This window comes from Anser brachyrhynchus (genome assembly GCF_964034855.1).
Source record: "Anser brachyrhynchus genome assembly, chromosome: 1".
Lineage (NCBI taxonomy): Eukaryota > Metazoa > Chordata > Aves > Anseriformes > Anatidae > Anser > Anser brachyrhynchus.
The window spans coordinates 157,046,713-157,067,378 of record NC_137694.1 but is presented as its reverse complement, the minus strand read 5'-3'; the positions used below and the strand labels follow the sequence as shown (position 1 = coordinate 157,067,378).

The 20,666-nt window shown below is 48.4% G+C and overlaps 1 protein-coding gene across 2 annotated transcripts; it reads left to right on the top strand.

Annotated features, from left to right (window-relative positions):
- The first annotated feature begins 5,720 nt into the window (after positions 1 to 5,720).
- CLDN10 (claudin 10) lies at positions 5,721 to 20,603 on the top strand. 2 transcript variants are annotated; one of them, XM_080606094.1, is made up of 5 exons: positions 5,721 to 6,005; positions 12,078 to 12,239; positions 12,402 to 12,483; positions 18,380 to 18,487; positions 19,205 to 20,603. In XM_080606094.1, exons 1-5 carry the CDS (start codon positions 5,786 to 5,788, stop codon positions 19,317 to 19,319), a joined length of 687 nt encoding a protein of 228 aa, XP_080462220.1. In that variant the 5' UTR covers positions 5,721 to 5,785; the 3' UTR covers positions 19,320 to 20,603. The 2 variants fall into 2 exon arrangements, with proteins under 2 accessions (XP_080462220.1, XP_080462221.1); XM_080606095.1 differs by lacking the exon at positions 18,380 to 18,487.
- The last annotated feature ends 63 nt before the right edge of the window (positions 20,604 to 20,666 follow it).

The window sequence follows — 20,666 nt, the reverse complement described above, 5'->3', positions numbered from 1 at the left end:
AGGGAGACCCCTTGCTGCAAACAACCCGTGCACATGCTCCCTACCCAGTGAATCCCCATTTATTTTGCAGGCAGTCTTCACCGAGGAGCTAATCAATACCTCCGGCTTTTAAAAAACACAACACGATGATAGAAGTTGTGTGACTTTATTAAGCGTAACAAGTTAAAATGATCAAGAGCGCAAGGATTTTATAACCTTCTAGGTTCTCAGAAAAACAACAGGCAGAGCTGATAAGCACGTGCTTCCAGCTCAGGGGGGATGGTAGCAACCAGAGGCAGCGGTGGAGGTGATGACAGCACGTGATGTGAGAGCAGGGCATGGCAAAGGCCATTGGGAGGAGGTAGAAGCAAGCCACCGGGGAGCAGAGGTGAGGGGTGACAAGTGGCACCGTGGTCTTTGTACCCAGCCCTGCCGAGCCTCAGCACAAATTTGCCCCAGTTGGCAGGAAGGGGAGACATGAAGGCGAGGGGCTGCTTCCCACCTTCCCACCAGTATCTTTATTGAAAGGAAGCTCGTCCCATACCCCCTCCAGCTCCTCGCCCCGATTCCCACAGTGGCCCCGTATTTACTCAGAAAAGGGCTGTGTCACAAGGAGGGAGCTGTGGTTTACTTTCTCCGGCCCCGCTGTTTATTAGACAACAGTCCTCCCTGCCAGTGGCTGCAAATGGTTTCTTTTAACCGAGAGCACAAAAACCACAACCTGGAAGGAAAGCAGCTTCTGTAGCGTGACTTAATCTGAGAGCAAACTGGCCGGGATCAAAAAAGGTCATGGTGACAAAGCGGAGTTAAAAGTTGACTTAAATCAACACGCTCAAGCAACTCTGAAACAAAGGGAATAAGGAAATAATGTGACTTTTTTTGATCAATACAGACTTTAAAAAATTGATAAACTGAGGCTCAAATTAATGTGTATTTGATCTATCAGCGATACTGCTTCTTTTAATCCTACTGGTTCGACTTCATTTCTGAACTGGTGTGTGCATGTGAAATATAAACGCTGGACAGACTTTACTCGACAGGAGCAGGTAAAATCCTCTGGTGAGACGGGGGCTGCCTGCAGCAGAAGCAGCTCTCTGGTGAAGACGAGAGACTTCACATCAAATTGAAGCTTGCTGAGCTTGGGGAACCACAAGTAAAGCTGACAGCAATGAGATCTGAGATGTAAAAAAGAAACAGGGGGAAACCAGGCTTTAAAATATAGATGCAGATGAAAGCATGCATGCACATGCGGAGGGACATGGTCAGGTTCCTCTCCTCTTCCGTTTCTCAGAGGGCATTGTCCTGTCAAAAATCAAGTGGAGCAAATGTACTCAAGCTTTTTAGTGTGCCAGACAGTGCCTCTGCTCACTTTGTGTGCAAGGGGTCTTCTTGTTCCTCCACACCTTGTGGTGCCCCCAAGTCTTGAGACCCGGGAAGCATACGACGAGGGCACAGCTAAGGGCTTTGGTGCCATGCTCCCCACTTCGGGTTTTCTTTAGCCTGTCCAACATACCTTCAAAAGCAATGACCGCTGCAAAAATTTCACCATGTAAACAGCTGGGAAAGTTGTCAAATGTACTGCCATTGTGAACTGAAATGTATATATCCGTGAAAAGAAATTTCAGCACGTGGGCTAAATAACAGGGTAGCAGGGTAAAGAAGCAATCATGTTCTGTGCATAACGTGTAATATGTAATCACTAGTGCACCGGTGCTCCACTCAGAACAGCTACAGTAAGCCAAACTAGGGCTCCCAGTGCTACCCTATTTGCTTATTGCGGCACAGTCGTAGGGTAATAGAGTAATTTGGGTTGGAAGGGACCTCCAGAGGTCACCCAGTCCAACCCCCAGCTCCAAACACAGCCACTTACTTTTTTTCTAGTCATTTGTATTCGAAGCTTTCCAGGTGGGTGCCTGTGAAAGACGAGGGACTACTCGTGCCCAGGTCTACCAAGCATTTGGAAAACGGCAGAGACCAGCCCCGGTGTACGAGGGCAGGGCACGGGCTGGGTGGCAAAGTGTTCCCACTGTGGGAACACCGAGGTCTCCAGCCTGGGCTGCAGCTCAGCCCTCTGGTCAGGACTCAGCCCCTGAGTCTTTGCGGCTCACTGCAGGGATCACTTCTGAAAACGGGCTGCTTTGGAAAGGCATTTATTTGCCCCCCTCCCTGATTAAACCCTTGTAAATTGCATTAGATACAGCAGCCTTTTATTTCACGAATCCTTTCTAAATCCCATCGCACGGGACCACGCTCCAAAAATCAGTTGGGAAGTTTCCCCCCCTTTACGAGGCGATCGGCCCCCATTTAGCGAAACTTTATTTGACGTGGAGACGGCTTCTGCACTACTGAGGGCTGCAGCTGTGCTGCTTGCCAGGTGGAATGCACCTCAAGTGAAGTAGGAGATGCATTTCTTCAAATTTCCTGCTCAGTTTGTTAAACAGGTTATATCTATTTTTAAAAGCATTGTATTACAAACTTTCAGGGAACAACACACGGTGTTTTTTTTTTTCCCCAACAAAATTAAGCAAAGCTGAAAAAAAAAAGAAATGCTGCATTAATCTTGGTGTCAAGAAACAAAGTCTCTAATGTCCAAGCGCACCGCACAGAATGGGAGAGAGGAAAGTTTATTGACTCTTGGAATGCAATTTTTCACTCCTTTAAAATGCTCTGGCTTGTCACTTCCTATTAATTTTTTACTTTTACTTACATAATAGATGAACCGCGTAACTTACAGTCACTCTTGTCCTGATGGTTTACAGATCTGGACAGTAATTTAATTTAATTTCTCAAAGCTCAACAGAAACAACGGTGGTGATCCAACATGAGCAAAGACCGGTGCTTATTAACAGATGTTCCTACTATAATGGGCTTTATTAGGTGACACAGAAGAGGAAAACAAGAAACATTCCTTTGTTTATTCTCCTCTGGAGAAGAGGAGCTAATTGCTCTTTGTTTTAGGCAGCACTTTTGTTCTACGCAACACAGAACACTGTGAGTTTCCTCATTTCACAGTCACGTTCACCTCCTCTAACACATATGCCAGTTTGAGGTTCATTCCCCAAATCCACCACTACAAGCAGATCTGACCTTGCCAAGGTGTGACTCTCACGCAAGCCTGACTGTGCTCCCTGAAAGGCCGCCTTACCTTTTCGATATTCAAATCCCCAGGAAAATCCTAGCAAACAAGGAAGTTGTCCTTCAGCCTTAGAAAAATAAAGTGGTTTTTTTTCTTTCTTTTATTTTTTTCCTTCTGCACAAGTGCTCTAGGCACCTTGAAAATCATAACACAGCAGAGCCAGGAAACAATCTCAAGTTGCCCAACCTATGCATGGTAAAATTACAAGAAAAATTACTCCAGGACAAAGGCATGACGACCCTAGTCTGCTTATCCTGGCTACAGAACAAATGGTGTTGTCATCTGGTGTTTAACTTATGAGGCAATAATGACTGCTTGTGATTTTGATCCTGCAAAAGCTAAAATAATATCCTGTATCTCAGACTTACCGCTTCGGAAGGACCCTTTCTGTACATAGTAAAACAACTTCTGTGCATTGCAGAAATCCAAGTATTGAATTCTGATTGTAAAAATACATGTAGTTTACACTTAGTAATAATTCTTAAAATAACAACACCAACAACACATTTTTATGCCCAAGAGCCAGCCAGACTTGCAACAAAACCTGAACCCCAAGGGTTGGTTTTCGTATGAAAAGCTGTGAGCACCTTTCTTCCCAAGTCTGAGGGGATGAATACACACTCAGGCAAATGAATGAGCATGAAATAGTGTTAATGCAACAATCTGCTCAATGTAGTACAGAAATAGTACAGAAAAGAACAGGAATCAGTCATATTTATAAATATTCTGGAGCCATGGCTTGTCCCAAAGCATGGGAGGAAGAAACAAAGCAAAGGCTTTCACCCTACCACACAAGTTAAAAGTAACTAAGAAAGCCAGAACTAGGTGGCAAGAAAACAGAGGCAGAGGTTGAGGGGAATGACGGGCATGTGTGTATGTGCCTACTGTGTTCTTGGACAGCAGTGAGGAGAAAAGGGGATGTGGTTTCTGGAAAACCCGAAGCTGAAGACCTATGAGCTAAGAGCATGACCAAGGATCTTGCAGCTGCACGGGAGAGAAGAGCTGATGTAAGAAGGGCACAAACGCAACCCCACAGAGGAATGCTTTCCAACGCCTAATCCCTGCGGATACTAGCCAACGCAAAGAAAATGCCACGGGGGAAGAGTATCTATTGCAGCTTCTGCTAACCTTCAACCCAGAGCCAGCACTCAGCCGCGCATGATGTCATTTGGGGTTTGCACCACCGCAGATGAGATCAGAAGCTCAAGATCTTGCGTTGATTTTGGATGAGAAAGACGGTAACGACTGGATTAGTAACACAAATATCCCCAGAGACGTTTCGGGAGCAGCCGTGGCAGAATAGACAGGAGAAAACCCCGGGGCCAAACCGCACGGGGCTCTCAGGTACACTGAGGACACTTCATGCTTCTTAAGTAAAAACGGGTCTGCAGGGGCATGAAGGTCCAAAAACGGGTCTGAAAGTCCAAATCATCCCTGCTCAAAGGGCCCCTGCTCACAGGCCAGTGAGTTTGCGGTGGGATTAATGCACTTAACCCTACAGGGGGTGAAGCTAACCCTACAGTGAGTGCACCTAACCCTATAGTGGGTGCACGTAACCCTACATGGGTGCACCTGACCCTACAGGGGGCTGCACCTGAACTTTCAGTGGGTGCACGTAACCCTACAGGGGGTGCATCTGACCCTACAGGGGTACACCTAACCCTACAGGGGGTGCATCTAACCCTTCAGAGCGTGCACCTGACACTACAGGGGGTGTTCCTGACCCTACAGGGGTGCACCTGACCCTACAAGGGGGTGCATCTAAGCCTTCAGTGGGTGCCCCTAACCCTACATGGGTGCACCTGACCTTACAAGGGAGTGCACCAAAGCCTTCAGTGGGTGCACCTAACCCTATAGGGATGCACCTGACCCTACAAGGGATGCACCTAACCCTTCAGTGTGTGCACCTAACCCTACAGGGGCACACCTGACCCTACAAGGGGATGCACCTAAGCCTACAGGGGTGCCCCTAACCCTACGTGGGTGCACCTGACCCTATAGGGGGTGTACCTGACCCTACAAAGGGGGGCACCTGACCCTAAAGAGGGGTGCACCTGACCCTAAAGAGGGGTGCACCTGACCCTACAGGGGGGCACACCTAATGCTTCGGGGGGGCACCTAACCCTTCAGTGGGTGCACCTGACCCTACAAGGGGCGCACCTGACCTTACAAGGGAGTGTACTTAAGCCTTCAATGGGTGCCCCTGACCCTACATGGGCGCACCTGACCCTACAGGGGTGCACCTAAACCTACAGGGGGTGCACCGGACCCTACAGAGGGGTGCACCTGACCCTACAAGGGGCACACCTGACCTTACAAGGGAGTGCACTTAAGCCTTCAATGGGTGCCCCTGACCCTACATGGGCGCACCTGACCCTACAGGGGTGCACCTAAGCCTACAGGGGTGCCCCTGACCCTACATGGGCGCACCCCGCCCTACAACCAGCGGGAGAAGATGCGGAGCCCCCCTCGCAGCTCCCCCCCGCTCCTCCCCTCACGCGCAGCCCCGCCCCCCTCCGGGGGGCGTGTCCGGGGCGCAGGGCGGGCCGGGCGGCTGGCCAATCAGCGCCGCCCCTCGCCGCCCCGCCCCGCCCCGCCTCGCCCCGCCCCGCCCGGCGCGCCCCCGCCGCGGCTCCCGCGCCCTCGCCGCCGAGCGCCCCGGCGGGCCCGATGGCGAGCACGTCGGCGGAGATCGTCGCCTTCCTGCTGACCATCTCCGGCTGGGTGCTGGTCTCCTCCACGCTGCCCACCGACTACTGGAAGGTGTCCAGCATCGACGGCACGGTCATCACCACCGCCACCTTCTGGGCCAACCTCTGGAAGACCTGCGTGACCGACTCCACCGGCGTCTCCAACTGCAAGGACTTCCCCTCCATGCTGGCGCTGGACGGTCAGGGCCGCCCGACGACCCCCCCTCCAAAAAAAAAATCAAAAACGACCCCGGGCAGAGCGGGGAGGGGGGAGCCGGGCCGGGCGGGACCCCCCCCGGGGCCGCCCCATGTCGTGGGAGCAGCCCCGGGGGCGAGGGGGGGTCGGGGGGGGCTCGGCGCTGCGCGACCCCGTAGCGTATGGGGGAAATTTGGGGGCCCTGTCCAGGTTTCAGTGCGGTGCCACCACCCGGCACCCCGACCTGCAGCGCTTGCGGTGCCGGCAGGAGCACTGCGGGGTGCGGGGGGGCTCGCGCGGCTGTAAGTAGGGGTTTTGGGGGGTAAATGGGCGTTTTGGGGGGTCGCGAGTGAAAAAACTACGCGGTGCGGGCTGAAACCAAGTCGGACCTACAGCCCCGGCCGGGCACAGGAGGCTGAGGGCGGATTTTGGTGCGAAAGGTGCGCTCGGAAGAGGAAAGTGCGAAGCCAATCAGTGGCGGAGATTAATGTTATCGCCGCGGGGATAAATGTTATCGTTAAGCAAATTAATGCCATTAAGCCTTTAATCCGCCGTCAGGACGCAGGAGAGGTCCGCGCACCGAGGGCGGGCAGCGCAGGCATCGCCGTGGGGCAGGATGGCGGAGCGCCGACCCCAGGACCATCTTTCCCCCCAGCCCGTCGGTGGCAGGGGGCTCTGAGGGCTCTGCCGGTGCCCCCGAGGGGTGGCAGGGCTGTCCCACCTCCGGTAGGGCTGTGGGACCCCTTGGCAGCCCGCAGTGCCCAGGCTTCAGCGCGGAGTTGCCGCGCGTCACCTTCCGGAGGCACCGAGCCTGTTGTTCGGCTGCTTCTGTGGTTCGGGGCGAAGCCGTTCTTGGAGCAGGAGGAGCAGAGCTGCAAACAGAGCGTGCAAGATCGGGGACGTTTAAATTCCCTCCCCAAAAAAGAAGAGGCATTGCCACCCCCAGACTCAGGTCTGGAAAGTCTTGCGGGTTGCGCTGCTCCAGGAGGTGAGTTTCTGAGGCGGCGGCTGCGGAGGGAAGCAGCTGGCGGAGCTCCTGAGCCCAGAAGGCACATCTGGAGAGAGCCTCATCCCGCCCTCCTGGCCGGGCGTTTGACAGCAGAGGGAGGAAGCACGGCATCAGCCTTCCTCAGCAGCATCTCCGCGTGCTGCAGGGCCAAGTCCTGGCCCCCAGGCACGGCGCGGGCGGGAGGCGGGCAGGGTGGGGAATGATGCACCCCCAAACCCTCCCCGGCACAGGCCAGGTGAGCTGTGTCAGCACGAGGCCTGACCTCCCCCAGCGCCCTCACGGCCTCTCCCTGTCCTCCCCTTCCTCCTGGCACAGGCTTACCCGGCTGAGCCGAATCCCGCTCTCTGTGGGATCGGGAACGAGGGAGCTTCCTCAGCATCCTCAGGCAGGACCCAGGAGGGGCGAGAAGGGACGGATCTGGCTTCCCTTTCTCCCCAAAGAGGTTGTGAGCAGAAGCAGTAAGCTCTGTCAAGAGGAGCGCAGGAAAAACACTCCTTGACATGGCAGGGCAGGACTGGGAGGTCCCATGGGGCGCAGAAGGCCCCCCTTCTTCATCAGCAGTGTGGTAGGTGGGGTCAGGAGTGGTCAGGAGACCCTTCCCCGACGCCACTTTCTGTCTGGCGGCATGGGGTGGCGTTGGGCTGTGCAGCCCGGATTCCCACCTTCACTCATTCGGTCCGGCCAGCCCCCATTAAGGGCTCGCCCCCATGTTCTGTACGCGAGCAAAAATGATATTGCAGTCTGTGGGACCTGAAACCATTTGGGGTTTACTTTTGTGCTCTCCTGGCCATGGATGGAAACTTGGTGATGGAACCTCCTCCCCAGAGCAGGATGTGTCCGTGACCGTACTTCCAGCGGTGGATCCAGTGACCTTTCGAAAGAGCACAGCTCAACATAAATTTACTTAGGGGATGAAAGAGGGTATTAGAGCTTAGAAAAACATACAAAAGCAATGGGCGTGTGCTTTCGGAAGGAATTTGTGCTCTATCTGCAAGGTAACCTTTTACACTTGATGCGGACTGCAAGATGCCACTGCAGGTATTTGTTGTGAAAGTGATGATCCCCATAACAGTATGCAGATTTTTTTCTGAGTATGTATATCCTGTATAAATATACAAATTCCCCATAGCTCTTTGAGAGCGTTAGAGGCGAGCATGAGAGGCAAGCGTGAGAGCAGTGAGGCAAGCAAGGTGATAGCAAGATTAATTTGAATGCAGGACAAAACACATTTGTCTAAAAAAAAATACTTGAAATAGGTTTCTCGTGGAATGCTGCTAAACATGACTTTATGCGTAATACATGTTTGTCTACTTGTCTGTTTAAAACATATGGCTTTTTGTTGCTTTGGAGCTTCGTTTGGGTGGTCGGCGTGTACACGACAAGGTACCAGCTTCTTGCGGACCCTGACGCAAATACATGTAACGCATTTTGGGGAAGGGGGCACTCTTTGGTCCTTGGTGGAAGAGGGGGAAGAAGTTGGCAGCTCCCCCTTCTTCTTACAGCTTCCCTGCCCTGTAAGTCTTGGTAAGCAAGGTAACGTCCTTGCTTTCAAGGAAGCAAAGCAAAGGTTTGATTAATGTTGCAGCCAGACGCTGTCCAGGTCAGTCCTAACCTAGGTTCAAGTGACTGGGGACTGGATTTGGTGCTGAGGTTGGTTTCACCCTTTTATGTTTCCTGGTGTTCCAGTCAGCCTGGTAGAGCTGAGTCTTCTGCTCTCCCACCTTATGGGTGCAGGTTGCGATTATTTTTTCAGGTATCTGTGTTAAAAACGGGTGCCTGTTGGGTAAGTGCTGTGGTGGGCTGAAACGAGTCCCGCCTTGGCTGCCCTGCGGAATTTGGTGAAATATTTAGTGGGGAAGGTTACTCATTCAGCAGAGCTGAGCAGTGCTCCAGCTCGTGCTCTTACAAATGAAAATGATTTCTGGGTGAGGGAGTTAATCATTTCTTGCTGTCTCACTACCCTCAACCTATTTTAAAGCTGTGCGTTGACCTTCAGCAACAATTGAATTTCAGCCACGTCGTTCCTAGCATCTGCGGGCTATGTTGGTTGGGGTGAATATTTACTGTTTGTCCTAGGAGGTTCAGGCATAAAGAAAAGTTTAGAGGACCTCTGGGTAAATATGTTCATGGTTCAGCACCTTAATGTGCCAATTAACTCCTAACAGTGTCAATAAATTGGGCCTGTCAAAAATAACAGCTTCCTCGCCAGTTTGCGTCTCCTGCTTTACCTGGCTGCTATAGGAAATACGTTACATGGAAAAGTAGTACGAGCAAACTTTTCCAGGCCTACTGGCAAAAATTAATGAGAGAAAACAAGGCTGCTGTCTTCAGACCTGTGTCTTGTAAACGAAGAGCCACGTTTTGAAATCCTACTAAACGCCGCTTCCTACCGACAGCCTTTGGGTCTCGCCTGAGGGCTTGCGGGGGAAGGAGTGAAAATACAGGATTTTACTCGAAAGCAGAAGTTTTAGCTATTGCTGGAATTTGAGCTGAGCTGTTCGGGAGTATAGTTTTATTTCGCTGTTGAGGAAATTGTGCCCTGTCCAGTTTGGCTAGAAAGGTGGTCGCCCCACCTGATTGGAGGTAACCACAATATGGCTGTCTACTGCGAGTTCCCTAAGCTCACTTTATAACCCTTGCAGAAAATAAATACATAACTAAATAAAACAGGTGCAATGAATGTGATCTGTTGTAGGTTCCTCTGTTAGGACAGGGTGAGCGATGCCTTAGAAATGTTCTCAGCTGATGGTACAGTCTGGTGAACACCAGAAGTGAAGAAGCTTCTTACGGTGTATGACTGCGTGCTCTGCAGAGTGGTTCCCTCTTCAGTGTGCCCATACCTTTTGTCTTCTTGCAGGTCGCCCCCCAAAAAAAGTAGAATGACTTATACAGGACCTAGGAGAGCTTAGGCAGGTGGTGGTCTTAGGTTTGGCTCTGTAAATCTTCAGTCTGTAGTTCTTCTGTTGGGTTTTTCTCCTATCTTGTCCGAGTTAGCCCCTGTAGTGTGGACCTGGTGGTGCTTCTCCGTTCTGTCGAGCGGTGTTTCAGGTGAAGGCATCTCCTTTGGGGTGCCACAGGATGATGTGTAGGATTCTGATCGTGTGTTTAGGGGTTCGAGAGGGACCTCCCGGGAGCCGCTTTTCATGGCTCCTGGCTCAGGTCTGGAGGCTCTTCAGTGGTGAGTGGAGAAGACCACAGACAGCAGCGGTTTCCTATCTAAGCTGTGCTCCCAGGAGAGCTGTCTCCTTTCTGCCACAACATTGGGAAGCATTGCTTTTTATGTGGATTCAAAAGGTTTTAAAGTACAGCAGCCTGCCACTAAACATTTCCACTAGAGGCGTTATATCCTAGGTTATCTGACCACTGCTAAAGACAAATATCAGCCTTGCTTATCAAACTATACTGCATTAAAGTAGCAATAGATACTCTCAGCACAGCAGAAATCCAAAGACCAAAAGAAAAAAATATTTGTATCCAAGGAGCTGGCTAATTTTTAAGCTCAAACAAGACTTAAACATGGTAATAATGCTGAAGTAACACTTCAAGGGAACATGGCTGAGGTGTGTTTCTGTAAGAACTGAAGGTTTCCTCATGATCCTGTTTCAAAAATAGAAGAATATACAAATTTATACACATTACATAAATTTGTATAAAAAGTACAAACTGAGACATATTATTGTATATGGAAGATAAAGGCTATTACACCTGATTGTAAATACCTAAAAATCAGAAATCTTAGATTTAGGTGTAGTGAGACCCAATTCTGAACTTGTCAGCCTGTGCTTCATTTATCGTCAATGGCAAAGGGAGGTTTCTCCTTACAGTCCAGACTTACTATTATAATTGTAATTACAATGTTAAGACACATCAGCGGACACAAAGGATGTTTATATTCCAACATGAGAGTCCTATGACAGTTACAGTTATTTCATTGCATATTCTTTCTTCAGCAGGTGGACTACAGCAGCAGGTTGTAGAGGAAGGTTTTCTATATGTGTGCAGACAGATGTAGACAAATGCCAGCAGGTTGTGTCCAAAGACACGCGGTCCAGCACCTGCATTGTGTAGGATTGGTAAAATGGGGCGTTAAGTCCTACGAATAGCTTCTTGTGTGCTGCGTATTACACAAAGCTGCGATTTTTTTTTATTTATTATTTTTTAAAGTGTTCTCAAGCAGATTGCTCATCCTGGAGCTGGTATTGCTCCAGCAGCGGCCAAAGTGGATGCCAGAAAAGAGTGCAGAAGAAGGCCAAATGTCTGTGATAGCCATCTGCAGCTCAGGGGCCTGCCAGCCAGCCAGAGATTTCTCTTTCATGATTTTATCATTAAAGAGAAATTATTATGATTTTATTTTTTATTAAACGGTTATTCGGCTGTGTGAGATTGCCCTGTTCCGCCCTGTGAATGGTGCCACGTGGTTATCACTGTATTTTAATCCCAGGAGGAAGGGAGAAGAGGCCGAGCGGTCGGGCGTCCTGGAGAAAGGTCCTGCCCCCGGGCGCATCGGTTCAGAGCAGCCTGGCAAAACTGCGTGTGGCCAGATCCAGCTGTGAGGCGCTGGTCCGGCGTGGCAGCAGCTGGCTTTGTCTCAGAGGGTCACTGCTCTCCGTGAAGCTGAGCACGTATTTGACTTCCTTGGAGAGCGAGGGCCTGCTGGGCTGATCCACAAGAGATGAGGCCTTGCCAACCTGCTGCCGTTGTGGCTTGTGCACATCGAGACTTGCTTTGAGTGCCTCTGCAGCACGTGGCAGGTGCTGCACGTCCCACACAGAGCTGCTCTTCAAAACCCAGTGGGTTACAGCCTCCTGGCGACACTGTGCCCAATGCCACAGTTGTTTTTGCAGCCCCAAATGACACAGCGTGTTTCGTAAGGGCCGGGTTCACGTGGCATCATCACGCCATCACCTGGAAGTATACACTCTGTGATAAGTTGGCATTACACCAGCCAAGATCTAATTCAGTTTGCAGTAATTAATTCATGCCAGACGCTATGCAGGGTGAGAGGAGCTACTGTAAAACCCGTTGTGTTCGCTGCCCTCACGTTAGCCTTACCCTTTCTCGTTGCAGGTTACATCCAAGCCTGCAGAGGACTGATGATCTCCGCCGTCTGCCTGGGGTTCTTCGGTTCCGTGTTTGGGCTGATTGGGATGAAGTGTACAAAAATCGGCGGTTCTGATCAGACCAAAGCAAAAATAGCTTGTTTAGCTGGACTGATTTTCATACTGTCTGGTAAATATACCTTATTTCTCTAAGTTTGTGCATTCGGAGTCATGCCAGAGCTGCTGTTCTGTGGCAGAAATCCACACGCAATTAATTCTACGTGACCGCATCAGGGTCAGGCCCAAAGCTCCTCTGCTGGTTCCACTGAACGGTTTGTCTTGTGCTTTTCAGGGCTGTGCTCTATGACTGGTTGTTCCCTGTATGCAAACAGGATTACGTCTGAGTTCTTTGATCCTTCTTATATTGCACAAAAGTAAGTACTTTCCTATACCCCTTAGTCTTTCAAGAGTAGACCTTAAGTTTCATGCTGCGCACCAGCACCTATATATACAGAAAGCAGATGCTTGCCTGTTGGGTAGAAATGGAAAGTGGGCTTTATTTATTCATATTTAATCATGTTTTCCAACTGTAGTAATTGTGTGCTGAGGTTTCATGAGCTAACACCTCTTTGTAGAGTGATGGGTCTGTGGTCTTTGTGCCCAGGCTTATCGTGGCTTGGCAGGACTCTACAGCACTCGTCCCAGAGAAGATTGGGTTAATCAGGAGTTATGTCCGTGTTTATGTCAAAGATGCAGAGAAGGCATTTCACAAGACAGGTGCTTGTTAGGCACATAATTCGATAGGAAGAAAATTATTCCTTTAAGCTTTTGATAGAAGGTGGTTTCCATAGAGGTATCGAACACTGTGTAATCTAGAGTCCATTTGAAAAGACATTCCGCAGGTTCTGTGGACTTTTTGCTGACAGATTTTGATATCTCGATGACTGTTAACTTGAACCATAAATATTTTCATAACCTACAATCATAAAGCACTAATGTCAATGCTTTAGCTGTACGTGTAATTAGATACAAGGGAGTGTGTGTTTATAGAATTGCAGGACCAAACCAGAAATAATGAGCATCCCTAAAGACTCCCCTTAAAGCTGTGTGAGTGCTCAGGACCTTCAAAGGCAGCAATTCGTGAACCCATCTTGGGATTTTGGATTTGCATTTTAGCCACCAAGTTTGAAAACATAGGCTGTAATGTAAGCTTTCTTTGTGGTGATCCCCGAGGATGTCAGGCATTGGGTATAAATTTCCCTGAGACCCAAGTAAGGTGCCCTGAGCCTTTCCCTTTCGTTTTGATGGAAAGAAAGCTGACAGCCTGAATAAATAACATCAGTTGGATCCACATTTGCAGTAGGGTTGACACAGTTTCTCTTTTCTTGAGAACAAGTCCATATTAGTTTCCTCCGTAAGGAGGAAAGGACAGGATCCAAAGGCCACCAAAAGCAACAAGGATGTGAGCTACTGTGGAGAAAATGGGGACTGGCTATACAGCCAGAAGTTAATTATTCATCAGGCTTAATGTTCCCAATGAAAAATAGCTTCATGATTGCCAAAATTCCCTTTCCTTCGTTGTGTTCCTACACTGTTTTGTTGCAAAAAGGGCAGGCAGACCTCATGGCAGAGTTTTACCGCAAGCAAATGAGAAAAACAGTCTAAAAAATTAAAGGTCGAATATTAAAACATTTCATCTGCGGAAATTACCTTTTTCCTGAACAACCAGAATAGCACAACTGCTGGCACGAAAAATACCGGCTGCAAAGATAAAGGTGGAGAGCAATACTAGAAGTTGTAATTGGAGTTTCACATGGTGGACATGTGATGTAGCTCATGCAGTGATCTTGTTTCAGGTTAAGATAAAGGTGTTATTTGACTACTTTCTCTCTGAAACAATATAAAATACGTTGGAGCAATTAATTTTGTTGCCTTCTGGGAACTCTTACTTTGATATACATTGCAGAAGCATTTAATAAGCCTTGCTGGTATGCTGTGGAAATTGGTACTGGCCCAACTGAGAGAGGACGCTGCTTTGGTTCCTCAACTCTTTGCTATTTGGTGCACATTGTCTCCTGAAGTTATTTGGGTGGTGTCAAAGAGAGGTTTGAGATACCGTTAGTGGAAAATTAATGACACGGGATGTTTGGCATCCTTTTGGCTGTCAGAATTTCCCTCTGGTCTTCTGCCTGGGGAAGAGGTGCCCTGAATATATACAGGTGCAGGAGGAATCAGAGATCTGCCTGAAGCTGGTGCCCAAAGACTTCTGGTTTTGAATTACATGTAGCTTAGCAAGGAATGATAGTCACCTCTGGGACACTCTAAAGCCAACCTTACTTAGAAAGAAGTCTTAGGCTGGATTTTATGTTCCCACACAATAGGTTGCATTATGGATTTAAAACAGCTCCATAAGTGTTGTTCCACCTCACGGAACAACACGCGCAGAGGCTCGGTGACAGCACGGGATGCCTCGGTACTCACAGCCAAGCTGGACTGCATTTTTCTTCAGACACCTCTAAGAGAAGAAACTCCGTGCTTCTCTCTGTTCTGCTGTCGCGCCAGCATTGCTCCCACTGCTTCTCTTAGGAAACTATTTTGTCACTTTACTACTTCTAATAAAAGCTTTTCTAGTTTTCATCCTTTTTGTCCCCTCCCACAGTCTGAACTCTATAATTATCATTATTCCTGATGAATAGAGTTAGTTTATCCAAATTAACCTGACTAACCTCCATTTTTATAGAGAATTGTCTCTCCTCAGCCGTCTTTTCTCTGAATCAGTTGTGCACAGTTCATTCACACAGCCCTAATTTTCCATGAATCTTAAGAATTAGATGTCCAAAATATGGGTTTCCGCTGGGTAGCTGTATGGATTCGTTGAGAAGTTAGGCGTGGTATTTACAAATGTCCTGGAGTTCATCTAGCTGGCTAACAAAGTTTCAGCTGCTTGCTCGAAAGTTTGCTTCATGGTCCTGACCTATGTAACAGCCAGGATATTTTCCTTCTGTGCTGATATTATACTTTGTGTCTCACTGAATTCTGCCTCCTGGGATTGATTAGAGTAAAAAATCTGTTCTTAGCCAGCTGGGTCCGTGTGGCTGGGGACCACATGGTCCCCAGTTCACTGCTGTTGAATTCTTTTAGTCTCCAGCAGTCACCACCTTCGGCCTCTTCCTCAGTGCCTCGTTCCCCTGACTTCCTGGAGATTTCCCAGTGATCCTGCAGCAGCAGACTGGGTGCACTGGTGGGAGCCCGTGGGTGCACAGCCCCACGCCGGGAGTCGCTGCTCTAGTTCTTACAAGCAAGAATGATAGGAACAGGAGACTGCGTTTCCTGTAAAGGTTGTAATGATAAAAAGGGAGGGGAAAAACAACAAATAGAGAAATTTCTTCTAAAAAAGCCTATTTCCATGTATTAGTCTATTTTCCAAGAGGCATCAAGGTGCAGGATGTTTTTAATACGGCACTTACTGGAATTTGGATGGTGTGGTAGGCCTGGCTCCTTAACTGCAAAAAATAACCTGGATTGGATAAAATCCAGGGAGCCATACACAGGTTGATATGCGATTGAAAATTCCCGATAAGCACCAGTGTAAATCAAAAAGTCTTTTGTGTATATGAAGGTGTGGAGGAGAGACCAATTAGGCCAGCTCTGCAACTCCTTAGGTTAGCAGTATGGCAGGCACCAGGAAGGGTCCATATGTACCACCTGCTTAGGCATGTTAAAGTACTGCTTTAATGGTACAACCAGTCCCAAGATCAAAGACTGGACCCCATATCTTTGGCCTCCCAACTGTTAGGCAACAGCCAGGTCACCCTTCTGTGCCCAGTTAAACCCAATTTAATCCCAATTTCCTTTCTATACGAGAGGTTCAAGAGGGGAGGTGGCGATTGGTTTCCCTGCATCTCCCCCCCCCAGCCTCAGGCCAACAGCTTGATGTTGCTGGATGGGGATGTGTACATGAACTGGTGCTTCCCACTTTCTAGGCAGGCGGTCTGGCAGGGGAGTTGCTAGAGCAGCAGCTTTCCTGGGTCCGTGTCCAGCTGTGTCCTCCAGCACCCCAGTGCTCTGCTCTGCCTTCCGTGGGTCTGACCGTGCTCCGCGTGCCCGAGCTGTGCGCTGGCAGCATCCTCAGCATGGGACCTGCCTCACGCCCCTTCATTTTGGAGTTCAACGCTTTGATTCGCCTCTGCAGCTCACTAAATGGGCACCTTGGGGCTGTGATTCAGCACGCGTGGTTTAGAAACCTTCTTTGGAGTCAAGTGCGTAAGATTCTTGCATGCTGACTGTAACAAGGTCCTGGGTGATGCAGGTACCTGCTTTCAGCCGGAGAGCTCCCAGATCTTGAACAGACAGAAATCTGCTCAGTCTTGTGAAAACCGTAGCACCTGGACAGAAACATTAGCGTAATTAGAAATAAAGGTACGTGTGGTAGATTTTGAAGTCAAGGGGCTGGAGGACGAGTTTTCCTGGGTGAAAGGCAGCTGAGCTGTGGCTTCCAGCGTCTTAATTTGCAGGTTGGGTCCCTAAATCCCACATCAGGTATGGAGAATGTCTGGAGGAATCTGATCCTTCTTTAGCAAGGGATGATAAATAAAACCTCTGCTTAGGATGGTGTGAATGGGACATGAGAAGGAAGTCTAGACATTAGAGCACTCACAGGGCTGTCACGACTCAGGTACAAGCCCCCACCAAGCGGCCTGCCTCTGAGTTCTGAAGTCCCCGTCTCTTTTTGGCAGTAGGTCCCTGAAATAACTTGAACTAGGGGTGTTCTCGGCTTCTAGGGACTGATATTCTTTCTACGTGTGGCTTTTTTTGCAGTATGCCTTTTAAAAAAAAACTCCGTGCTTTACCTCTGGGTGAAATCTCAATAAAACACGGAAAAGTGACTTTTTGTTCTCCAGCCAATGTTCACCCTCTTGTGTGACCTATTCTACAGTTTGCTGTATCATTTTCTGGGTGTCTGGACCCCCAGCGAATTTTTCAGTTTCCGCAGCACCATCTCCATAAAGATAAGAGTTTTGCAGGACAGCTTACTGGTGTTCTCAGTTGTGTATTTCAACTAATGTCAAAACAGGAGCTGTTCACAGTCAGCGTGGTCAGAACTAGCTCAGAAGTATGCCGCTGCCAATTCCTTCTGTTGCAGAGGAAGGCTGTCAAGCCGGGGATTTTGATAGACTGCCTCAGCAGAGCTCACGATAACAAAGGTTGGAACTAATGTAGAGTAAATCCACTTGAATTACGACTGTGGCTGCACAGGGGATAGGGTCCTGTGCTATCCCGAAGGACAAAAAGGCTTCCTTAAGGAAGCCTCCCTTCCCCTTGCCTCTTACTTTCCTTCATTTACAGCTGCTGCTTTCAAAACTTGGACTTACCCTGACGCGATAATGCTCCTAAAGCACCACCATCTCCTCCCAGGGGAGGGGGACGTACCAAGGGGGTCAAACTGAGCAGTTTCTGGCTGCAGTCAAGTGGTGGCTGCGGAGGAGACCGTTTCTGGTGAGCTGCGTCTCCCAGCCTGAGCCCCGCAGCAGGGACTGGAGAAGCAGAAAGTCACAGGCACGTGCACGTACGCATGTGTACACACTGCTACAGCATCTGTGTGCGTGTGTATGTTGGCTTTGTGTGTATGTATGTTGGACGTGGTGCTCAGGGACATGGTTCAGTGGTGACATTGGTGGTAGGGGAATGGCTGGGCCAGACGATCTTGGAGGGCTTTTCCACCCCTAAAGATTTTATTCTATGATTCCATGCGGGTGCATATCTTGCAGGTGTGCGTTTATATATTGCATATGCATATGATATGTATATATGTATAAAAACCTCATGTGCTCAGGCTGGAGAGTGAGGGAGAGGGACAAGTGCTGAGAGCCAGAGGGGAGAACTAAGGACAAGGAGAGTTGTAGGCAGCAGCTCAAGTCCCCAGCCTCAACAGCCTCAGAGGAGGACTCACGGAAAGCCACGGTCCAGCTCGGGAGACAATGGGAACAAATCTGAAATGGTCCAAGGGGACGGGAGCTGTGCAGTGTAGAAGGGCCGAAGAATCACAGATATCCGCAGCTCTCCGACTGGGAAGAGATCTGGAGAAGCGAGGCTGGCTGTGCGGGAGGTGAACGTTGCAGAAGTGTGCCTCGGGGACAGGTCTGCCTCTCATGTACCAGGGAAATAATGAAAAGAACCTGGGTGAACGTCAGAGCTGCTGATTTTGCAATGAAAAATGTGTGTGTCAAGTGAAAAAAATAATCAGGAAAAAAAATGTAGTTCTTCTATTCTGAAAAAAAAAATGTTAAATTCATTCTGTCTTTGTTAAACGCATTTATTGACTTCCTGTAGGTATGAATTAGGAGCAGCTTTATTCATTGGATGGGCTGGAGCTTCACTCTGCATAATTGGTGGCAGTATATTCTGCTTCTCAATAGCTGAAAACAGTAAATCTTCAAGGTAAAACACAAGTTGCACTTACTGAACGAAATCAATACTAGTGCATTGGTACCTGCTATGTTACGCAGCTTGATTACTTTTCCGAAACACTTCGCAGTGAGGTCAGAAAATGATTGCGTGCATGAGAGAAATTAATGGGATTTTAGGGTAATTCTCTTCCCACCTTTAATGTAATTAAGAAAAGCCAATGTCTCAGTAAAAATACTTGTGTTACAAATACTTTATCAACTTGCTACAGCGGGAAAAAATGCATTCACAGATGGAGGAAGAGCAGTCAGGTCACCTTAGAGTTGCGAAGAGTTGTTGGTTTAATCCCAAATCAGATAAAAAGTGAGAGAGCTGCCAGACGGTGGTGGCGGCAGCGGGACCTCCAGAAGCAGAGGAGGGGTGATAATGAACAGGCAAAACTCGAGGGGGTAACTGTCCATCAAGGCCCCAGCCTAAATATTTCATCTGATCGGGCACCGATTCACTTGGCTGTGAACGAGGGATACAAGTTTATGCAAAGGGGAACGGCAAAGAGAGATGCTGGAGGGGAAACTGAAACCTCAAACCAGAACAAGACTCCATAGAGAAGGAAGGTGTCCCCCTGCACCCCGCAGGCGCTCTGAAGTTCCCATACATTTCTCCTGCCTCTGTGGTGTTGCAGCGCTTGGGTGCAGAGACGCTCCCTGTCCGGGGGATGAGCTGTAAACAGTGACTCTCTTCTCTTTCCAGGAGGGGGTATGCATATAACGGAGCCACATCTGTGATGTCTTCTCGCACAAAGGTTCACAGCAGCGTCCCAGACAAAACCCCACCAAAGCACTTTGACAAGAACGCCTACGTTTAATTGTACTGTTCGGAGATCCAAAAAGCCAGTTTTGAAAATGAGTTTGTATGTTTCATTCAGGGTGATTTCTCCCCCACAAAACACAATGGAATAACCACTAAGACGATGAATTTTTAAGATACTAACTTGCAGCTTTTTACATATTGATGTAAATTTTATTATACAATATTTTAAGATTGACGTTGGTATTGTAAAGTTTATACCTGCAAATCATGCATTGATGCTGCTTTCTAAAAAAAAAAATAAAAAATAAATAGGGTATTTACAGATGCAGTCTGTCAGTTGCTTCAGGAATGGCACCGCACACATCATAGTTACTGTAGTGCATCGTTGCAAGTGATTCTCAGAGGGGTTCAGTACCGGACAGGAGAGTCACGCTGTGCAGGTTAATATGTAAAATGTCTCCCCACTGATCAGCAAGTGACGTTGGACTTTCAGAGCACATTGCCAGGTGATGACAGCCAATGGGAACCAGCAGGCTCTTATCTGTTTTGACATTGCCAGGGGCGAGGCTCTTATCTCCTTTTGACATTGCTAGGGATGTAAGAAAATACGTTTGTCGATTCGGTGCCACAGGTATAAGATCAAGAGCCTGGGTAAAGCGAAAATAAGCATGTGGTTTGGGGAGCCAGCAGCAGCACAGTCTAATCAGGTCCAAAGGAGAGTCAGGGCCAGTTGTTACGAAAGTGGCTGTTAAGAGAGAGCCTCACACGGCATAAGAAGAGTGCACGTGTGATGATAAGCACCTGGCGAAGGACTAACCAAATAAAAGCTTACAGTACTTAACAGCACCAGTTTGGATAATCTTGAATTAGTTAGAGCAGTTCAGAAATTCAGCTCGTACTGTTTCTTTGCCTGTCTCTAGAAACATGATGGGTTTTGAGGGAACATTTATACAATGAGTCAATAAATAAAATCAGAGCCTATGAATAACTACAAAATAGTTTCTAGGCTGAGACCCTAAACTTAGACACAAACTCAGGCCTGCCTTGCGATTTGAACAGATGGACCCTTGAAGTTTCATTGCATTGGCTATTTTGGGACAAAGGTGTAAATACAAACAATAGATGGTCCTACTTATTAATGGCACAGCACAACAGAAAAAGACAGGTTTATGTCTGACACCATCTGAAATGCATCAGAGTGAGAAAGCCATTCACAGTTATTTTACCTTATTTTTGTATTCAAGTCAAAATAACATTGTGGCATTATAAGAAGGCAGGCAGTATGTACAAAACAGAAATATGGAAGTACTTGCTCAATTAAAATAAGGAAAGTACTGACCCTCAGGCTGATGTGTTTTTTTTTTTTCCCTCCAATTTTTCTGCTTCTGTGTTAACTAAGACT